The sequence below is a fragment of the Triturus cristatus genome, chromosome 5_2 (assembly GCF_964204655.1).
Source record: "Triturus cristatus chromosome 5_2, aTriCri1.1, whole genome shotgun sequence".
NCBI lineage: Eukaryota > Metazoa > Chordata > Amphibia > Caudata > Salamandridae > Triturus > Triturus cristatus.
The window spans coordinates 71,662,963-71,672,692 of record NC_140588.1 but is presented as its reverse complement, the minus strand read 5'-3'; the positions used below and the strand labels follow the sequence as shown (position 1 = coordinate 71,672,692).

The window sequence follows — 9,730 nt, the reverse complement described above, 5'->3', positions numbered from 1 at the left end:
TAGGAGCCCATAATGAAACAAACAAACCATACTGCTTTTTCTAAATACACTATAAATATCAGAGGCTACTGTGAACAATTGAACAATAGGTTATTTTGTGACCACTGTTTCCATAGGGAATTGCGTCTATTTCTATACTTGCATGGCCTCCCAGCAATCTCAGAAATCTAGATCCTGGGAATTCCTCTTGACTGTAGTCATCTTGACATGGTGTGAAATGGTTGAATTAGGGATGGTTTGAATGGTCGATGTAGTTTTAAATGGTGGTTGCTATTGGTTAATTGAGAGCTAATCTTCAGAGCGTACCTAGTTTACTAGTGTGTGTATCATAGAACGCTGTCCTTTATTTCTTTGTACAAGGTTGAAAGGTTGTTCATGTAACTGGCAAGAGCATCTATCTATCTCTCTATCAATCTATTTTTTAATTGTAGTTTTATTCTTGGGCCCATAACATTACAGTATTCAATTTTATCCAGGTCATATATTTTCCCTATCTCACACTTTCACTTTTTTTTGCTAAATATGCTCTTCTAGATAGGGCTCGTATTCTATTCTGTTTTTGCTCTAAAGTATTAGGCAAGTGTGCCAGTCTGTCCACGTCTAGAAGGGGCGCATATGCTATCAGCCAGCACCTTTAGTGCACACCCAGGTATGTTTACGTATTAGCATTGCTGCTTAAACCATATAACTTAAGAATTAGGTAATTAACCAGGATTTACTTTTCCACTCCCCACTAGCTTGCAGAAGCTTGCTGGATACATCCTGTGTTGTGTCAGTCCTTGAGTTGATTTACGACTAGTATAGAGTACATTTAATCTGCAAAGATCAGAGACAATTCCTTTGCTCTAAGGACCCGATCAACAAATATCTATTTGCAAACCATGATGTCCAATTTGTACATTGACTGGTTTGCAAATGGGTGCACACTTTATGATAAGACCTCTGTGCTAACTGGTCACTCCGCACATTGAACTTTTGCAAGGGGTCGCAAAATGACCAAGTATTGAATATTAATTAGGCTGATGCAATTTGCAACCCCTGTGATTGGCCAAATTCAAGTATCATGGCCTTCAAGGGACAGCAGACCTCTGCCACTGCATGTGCTTTTCCATATGGGCAACTCATTTTCCAAAAGTAGCCCATGTCCAGTAAAGGGAATAACAGAGGTTCTGGCAAGGAGTGGAAGACAAAGTGAAGAGAATATTGATAACAGAGCTGGCCTAGATCACACATGGAGTTAGAGGAGGAAAGTAGGTCCGGGAAAAAATGTAAATTACATCTGGTATCATTAGTGTAATTTCAGAAATTACAAATTACGTTTGCTATGTGAAATTCCGCACTACGCTTGCTAAGCAAAATTCCGGCATTATGTCACTTTGAGTAATTATGTGCCATTTGCAGTATAAATTTAGTGCGAATGCACCAATCATGGTAAAAAATTACCAGGATTGCACAGGAGCACTAGAACGTGAGCTGCTGTTGGTCACGGTGCTTCTGTTTATTTTGTACTATTATTTTAAGTCAAAATGCATCCTTGCGTCAAAAATAGACACAAAGACATATTTCACGCCAAAATACTAAAATACAACATAAAATAATGGGTTTGCATTTTGCATATTTATGTGTAATTTCAATTAGTTTCTAGAAATTTCGCAATTATGCAAAAACAAATTACCCAAATTTCGCACACCTCTAGAGAAAAAGAATCCATTGGGGAAGCTCTGCACAAACTAACAAGAAAGTCAAAGCTCAGAAGGAACAAGAACTGAAGAGGAAGTTCAGAATAACTAACACCTAAGATGTTGAAGACCGACATATGACAACATTAACTCTTTGATTGAGACTTGGGAACTCCACACGGCAAGACTAAGGGCCTTATATAGGTAGGCCAACATTTACCACTTCATAAATACCGAATTTTACCGATTCGGTATTTATGAAGTGGTAAATGTTATGTAGATAATAATTCGGTAATTATTACCGAATCGGTAAAATTCGGTATTTTAGAACCGGTATTTACCGATTCGGCAATAATGCATCCCTTGAAGCCAGTTACCATTACCGAATCGGTAAATACCGATTCGGTAATGGGGGGAGCACAATCAAGGGTGGCAGGGTGTCACAGTGACACCCTGTTGCACCCCTGATTCCTGCATGTGTGCACATGTGGCACACATACATGCCCTAAGGGCATGTATGTCTGCCACATTGCACACTTAAACGTGCACAAAAATTCTTTTTTTCACATATTCGTCATTTACCACCAACTTTCAGTTGGTGGTAAATAACGAATCCCCACAACACCCACACACTCCCCCTACATATCATTACAGGATTCGGTATTTACCGAATCGGTAAAATTACCGAATCGGTAAAATTACCGATTCGGTAATTTTACTGATTCGGTAAATACCGAATCCTGTAATGTGCCCCCTACATTGCAAAAGCCTAAATACCGGTCGGTAACGGTATAATTACCGAAAATCGTCCGTTACCGACTGGTATTAGGCTACGTACATATGGCCCCAAGTTCCTCGCCCTCAATTGCTATTACAGATACTGACGGAAAATATCTACATGTAGCATATACATGCAAAGTCAGAGTCTGTGGAACTAAATCTTGTAGTGATATTATAAAAGTTAAAAAAAACAATACTCACAGCAGACAAGAAAAACCACAAATGTTGTCAGCTGTGCCCATGTATCCTGGTGAGCATATAGTAACATGCAAGATGCTAACATGGCTTTTTGCTGTTTAACAACCGGCCTTCACAACTGTGTCAGTAACCTCTGTAGGACATCATGCTCAGCGCCAAGACATCTTCTGGTATCAGTTCTCGCTATAGAAATATCAATAACATTAACATTAACAAGAGTTGCAAACTAAAAACGTAGCCACAGTACACAAGGCGCTAGAGAGGAGTGCTAATCAAGAAAGAAGGGAAAACAGAAAGAACGAGTGGCAGTAAACAAGTATACAAATCATAGTAAGAAACAGAGAGCTAAGGCAGCGGCTATAAGATAGGACACTGGAAATGTGCAAGGAAAGCCAGGGAGGGGGAAAAGGGTAACTACTGAACTAATGAAAGTTTTAGAAACAAAGATGAACTAAACAGTGTTAGTTCTGGAGACGAGGAAACAAAATGCACCGTAGGACAGTTCTACTTCAAGGAACAAGGATTTCACAATAGCTCTGGAATCATGAACTCAGCAAATAAAGAGTAGGCGAAACAGGGACACTGCTACACGCCAACACTGGACTGAAGCAAACAGAGGCCTTAAAAGGGTTCAATGATGACCACATGCCTCTGGTGTGAACAAGATGGCACCTGCCAGCAGCAGATGTGCTGATCTCCACCCATCTTTGGCCTACCAGGGTGGAGACGAAGCAGTGAGAAGGGAATTCTAGGAGTTGAGTCTTTGGCCAGAAAACATACTGGCTGCTACCAATGTTGGCCCATATCTCGAATATGAGTTACATTCATGACATTTCTCAGGAATCTGTAAATCAGTATCAGTATATGCCACAAGGACAAGGGATCTGGAAAATGAATTCTTTGTGAAGAAGCGCTTACTGGCTGTCACAGAACCGACATGGATCTGACATGAAAGGGAATTTTTGAATATTTCATAGAGAATGGAAGTCACTATAGGGATATAGCAGAAGGTCAAATAGTTTGGTTGAACAGTGCAAAGTCATACATAGAGCCGCTTAGTGGTTGGCATGAGGTCACAGGAAGTGAATTGCTATGGTACAGGTGCTGTATTAAAAACAAAATGTTTCCCCTTCCACAGAGATAGTTTCAGCTTTGCAAAATGGCTTCTGCCTCAGCTTAGGGTTGGTAACTGCTCAATAGTTTGCAACTGCAATTGTAGTCACAAACCAGTGACACATACCCTCCTAACATGTAGATCGGTGGATGACACACCTTTTATGCCCCACTCTATATTGGCAGTGGATTTTTCTAGCTAAAAAATTAATTGGAATTGTACCCTTTAATTTCATTATGTTGTGTGACTGATAGTTGTGCGTGGACAGAGTCACAAAATGCAGAATGATTTTCCAGAAAGCTAAAGCCTTGTTCTTAGTGTTGAATTTTGAGTTGTTGTGTGCCGTCTCTGGCCCATGACTTTGACCCGTTTCTAGTCACAAATTGTCCCTGACTGAAGGGTATGGTTATCCAGGCAAGGCCTGCCACCTGTGAATGAAAATTGTGGAACAACTAAAGATGTCTTAAAAATAGATTTTCAGCAGAGGGTCACAGATTTCTCCCAGAATGCTTGTGTGGCCTCTCTGACTTTAAAATCTTACAATAAACCATAGTGTTTGCTGCTATTTCAATGGTGACACTACCACATTATATCTGAGTCTCTTGCATGGGTTTTAATGGAATATGAAGCTTGGCCACTTACATGCTCATGCCATTAGGAGTGCATAGAGGAGGGCTGATGATAATGCAGGGATGTTAAATGATCTGTCGGATTCCACGCAAGTCTTGTAAATACCGCTTGTTCAGTTGGCCTTCACTAAGCAGTCGGCAAATGGGCCTGATTGTCCTCCAAATTTAAAGATAATTTCGGTTGACCTGTTTACGCAGATGTATAATTTGATGAGTTATGTGGTATTTGTACACGTTTTTGCAGAAATTATAAAAAAAGAAGGATTTAGCAGCATTTTTGAGCAGTAAATCGGAGTGTTGCAATGTTTGTATGTCTTTTAAAACCTCAATTACAATTTTTAAAAGAACATGCAAAATAAGTAATGTACACTTTCGGGAAATGTGCCGCCATTTATAGATTTAGTTAAGCAAAGCAATCAAAACTTGGGGTCCAATTCACAGAGATTTTGCTATTAGCAGGTGTGAATTACTCATGCGGTACTTCTGTTTTACCACTGAAATCCAAGAGAAAGTGAGAAGTGCTCCTAAATTACTCCTGGCTTATTCATGGATTTCACTTAAAAACCATAATCCGTATTTTAGACAGGGCGCATTGTCCCTGTTTGCACCATGGTACACCTTTAAATAGGTGTGCTGGCGCAAACCTGAGATAGTGTACCCTATTACAAATAAGGCATTCCCCTTGGGCAGCTGTAAACCCATGCATTATTGGAAGAAAGACGTGATTTTAAGTAGCCGGTCCATCTTTCTCTGCGCAGGGTGCAGTGAGTGACTAGACTTGCCTGCAGGGAGATGTCTGGGGGTCCCTTGGACTCCCTTTCACTCATCCAGAGGGCTGCCCTCAGGAGGCTCACTGACTGTGAGCTACCGCTTTGTGGCGCATAGTCAGTGCACCTCCCGACAGCTTCTTTGCCTCTGCGCCCATGTCCATAATACAGCGCAGGTGCTAAAGCAAAGTGAATCCCTCTTTTGGATGGGACCACTCCCCCATGCAAATGAGGAATGCTTCTTTAGAATAGCTCCATCACTATATATGCGCAAGCGCTATCTGTATTACCACTTCTGCTTAAAATAAGAAAAAACAGGAAGGATGTTACAAGTTGTGTTTTGTCGTTTCTCATCACATACATTTCTCATACCTTTTCATTACCCCGTGCATCTGCAGTATAAAACTCCTGCATGGAATACATGAATCTGTGGTAGCTCTTGAGTCGAGGTATCAGACACACTGCAGGCTGTGTTATTGGATTCTAGAAGGAAGCAGACTGCCATCAATCTTTGAAGGAGACGGCGTGGCCTCAGCAATGTGTGCTTAGCATTTGGATATGTTCTGCTGCATGGTTGACAAAAGAGAGATCACTTGTTCTCTCTGTTTAACAGGCTTACAGCGAAATGAGCAATATGCAAAACACAGGCATATATAATGGTTAATGTGATCTGAGTAAAAAGCGATAGGTGGAATCCTTAACTCATTGCGTGCTCATGACGAGCTCAGCTCGTCATGAGTCACAGTGGAGCTGTGCTCATGACGAGCTGAGCTCGTCATAACGGCCGCGGCCCGCCCACGCGCGATTAATTCCCCGCCTGTGCGGGAGAATTAATCAGTGGGCGGGGTCAGCACAGCTCCACTGTGAGTCATGACGAGCTGAGCTCATCGCGAGCACAGCGGCGCCGCTGCCCCCCCGCACCGCGGGGGAATTGCCCCCACAGGGAAGGGGTTCAATTACTCTCATCCAGTAGCATAGTGTGGGGGGGGCATTTTTCGGGGTGCAAAATTTTAATAGGGGCACAACATTTTAAAAGAAATGTGGAAGGATACTTGCCTTGCCATGGGCGCTGCCAACCCAGGCTACACCGCTGCTCTCAGCTACTGATAATTACTTTAAAACACATTCCAGTCCACCAGTTTGTGCCCACTAGGCCACTCCAGACAAAGAAGACCAACCATGTGCAAATCAGACATGGTCCTACCCCCAAAAGGAAAAGTCCAGCACAAACTCCCAGGCCAGATAAATCTAAGATGTCAGGACACTGTTTCCAGTCCGAGGCTTTCATTTGACAACCTAGTGTGTTCTGGGAGTTGTAGTCGTGGCGTGTTCAATTGCATGGATTGAGGTGGGGTAGAAACTGTAGTTTTATCACAAGAAATAATTTGCATGATTTTATGACAGTGATGATGGTATATCAATTTTGAAAAATGTGTCTCTCTGAATGCACCTTTTCAACTTCTCTGCTGGTGATATTGATCAGTAATGAACACAATTTCACAATATATACATTCAATCTCTCCTTAAAATGATTTCTACATTTGTGTGTAAAAATATTGCGACTTCAAGAATTTTCATTTGCCACTGCAGGGCCGACAAACTTGGGTGTTTTGTAAAGCGCCTTGTGACATTGCAGAGCCACTTCTGAGCTCTAAAAAATCAAAAGAAGCAAAAGTAAATCCCAGAACACAACCTGGTTGGGTCAAGCCCAATGAGTGTTTGAATAGTATACCAGCACACAACTAGGGGGCCGATTCCAATCCTGGAAAAAGGCTGTACAAATCGTTGTATGGAGCGTTTTTCCCGTACAACTCGTACCCGGTAAACTTTTCTTACAACCTAGGAAGTACGATTCGTACAGAAAGCCTCTTTCCATACAAATCGTACAAAAGACCATACAGCTAAAATAAACCAACGATTCTGATCTGGAACAGCTTGCACGCGATGTCTGTATGTATTTAAGCAGCGGTTTCCAGCCCAGCAAGTACGATTCGTCCCTACGGCACTCCGTACTGCTCTTTTCTTACAGGAGCCCAAAACAGCTGTAAAAGCAGAGTCCCCAGGGGTACGAGTCGTACAGGCATACACCCTTGTGCATTGTGTATGTACGGTGCGTACCCCAACATCGCGTATGTACTGTGCGTACCCCCAACATCGCGTACCCCAACATCGCATACCCCAACATCGCATACCCCAACATCGCGTATGTACGCACCGTACATACGCGATGTTGGGGTACGCGATGTTGGGGTACGCGATGTTGGGGTAGGCACCGTACATACACAACGCACGGGGTGTATGCCTGTACGACTCGTACCCCTGTACGACTCGCACCCCGGGAACAACTTTTCCCGGGATACGAGTCATACAAAGTTCGCTTCGTAGCGAGTAATGGCATTCCCCGTGTACGGGACGTTTTCCGTACAAATCGTAAATCGGAAAGCCGGTCAGGATCGTACTAGTACGGTTGGACTGCATTTTTACAATTTGTATGGAAAAGTGTCCGGGTCCGTCTGGTACAACTTTTCCCGATCCGATTTGTAAGGATCGGGCCGATCCGTACAAATCGGATCGGGAAAAGTTGTATTTTTCCCGTACAGGATCGGAATCGGCCCCTAAATGAGTATGCAAATCCAAGAGTTTTAGTTTTACTAATATTGGTGAGGATGCTTGTGTTGCACAATACAATTTTTTGCTGCTCTCATGGGCCTTTTTTTGTAGGTATTACTATTCATTTTAATTTAGTAGTGTCATTCCCCCTTCATGCCCTGCTTTTCTACGCATCCCAGTAATCCAGCAGCAGCCCATGCAGGTAAATGCGGTGGGGATCATGTTGGTAAGCAACGGAATAGGAATTATTTATTTATCTGATTTCTGCGATTCTCTGATCTGTCGTTTTTCCTCCTCCCCCAGCGCCGCCCCCACTGCGCTTACCTGCACGGACTGCCGCTGCAGTAACCGCTCTATAACACTCCAAAGTGGTAACTGCTCAGAAGCCACTGTACATTATAAAGCTCCATAGAGCATCTGATTGCGGGAGTTCGTAAGTCAATTGAAAGCCTGTTTAAGTAGCATTACTTGAACAATACTAAGAGGCTGTATATCATAAAGATTTGAAGTGGTGCAGAAAACGTAGCAAATACTTTACACTTTACAAAAATGTGGGACTGGAAAAAACGATTTGGAGCTGAACTGAGAGTGATGCTGATTTTCACATACATGCTATTTAGCACCATTTTAGATTTAAAGGGTGTATTTGTTAGCCCCGTTTCGTTTTGCAACAGACAATGCTGTATCGAGGCAACAGCACTGAGAGTATTTTGTGTATGCATCAAAGTTTGCATAATTTTTGTACTTTACGCAATCCACCCCTCTTTGATCCAAACCTGGGAATTTCTCAATATGATAGGTTTTCCCAGTGGAGGCGTAACAAGGAAAATATGTTTATTTCTCCTAGTTATTTCCTCTTTCGATGTGTGCTGCATTTTGCAGCAGATGTAGAAAGAGTAAAAAGCTACAGGGGTTTGTTTTTGTGCAGGAAGGTGTCCCTTCCTGTACAAAAACAGTCCTGATTGTAACATAGGCACCCTTGCACCGTAATGCAAGGGTGTCTGCGTTGGTGCCTTGGCAGCCACATGTGCACCAGCACAGAGGGAGCGCAGGAATGCGTCATATCTTAGGAGATATGGAGCATTTCTGAAATCTCCATTTTATGTAGCGCAGCGTAGTAAGTTGTCTTGCTGCATTGCGTTGCTCCAAGTATTCGTAAATCAGCCCCTGGATGTTTTGTGCATGCACACATTCTCAACAAGCATTGGCATAGCCAATAGGTCTCGCTTTTGGGACCTTATAAGTATTTAGTTATGCAACTGTTGCATGGCTAAACACTTATAAGGTCCCAAAGGCGAGACCTATTGGCTATGCCAATGCTTGTTATGAAAGGCACACAAAAACAGAGACTACAATTCTGTTTTTTGTTGTACATTATCAAACTGCCAAAAATGAAGTGCCAAAGAGACCCGATTTAGCCAGATTGTCTTCTATTTCAAAATAAGGTAACGGGGAAAACACATTCCCCTACTATCCTACTTGCCTGCTCTATGTCGGCATGTATTCATACAAGGCTTGTTTGTATTTTCAATCGTCCCTACTCTGAAACATAACAGGTAGACTGGCTGCCCTGGGTGTCATGCCGCTGTGCATGGGTAGAGGGCAGCAGTGTTCAAGCAATGGCGCCAAGAAGCCGCAGAGCCGGCGACAGAGGGGAAAGGCAGCCGAGCTCTGGGCCACCTCTTCCTGGAAGGAATGAAAGGTGGACGCCGGGTGATTTATCTAGCTGGGGAGAGGAGGACCGCTGACGCGTCCTGCTCTCTTGGCAATGCTTGGCACTGTAAATTGACCTCTTTTCACATGAAACGAAAGAAACCGTGACACTTCCTGAGAACATCGCCCAGCATTCCCAACAGGAGGACCACTGTACTCTGATAACACCGCTTTGAAGTGCCTGGAACCGGGCCAGTAAGTGCTGGAAGTGTTCTTCTGAGAATGTCTGTTTCTTATTAC

The 9,730-nt window shown here is 43.0% G+C and overlaps 1 protein-coding gene across 1 annotated transcript in view; it reads right to left on the bottom strand.

Moving 5' to 3' along the window:
• Positions 1–2,780: 2,780 nt before the first annotated feature.
• Positions 2,781–9,730, bottom strand: part of LOC146822678 (uncharacterized) — a 44,935-nt gene continuing 37,985 nt past the window's right edge. The window contains exon 3 of the mRNA XM_085606264.1: positions 2,781–2,840. Within this exon, the coding sequence (XP_085462390.1) occupies positions 2,781–2,840 (60 nt within the window). The remainder of the gene's footprint in view (positions 2,841–9,730) is intronic.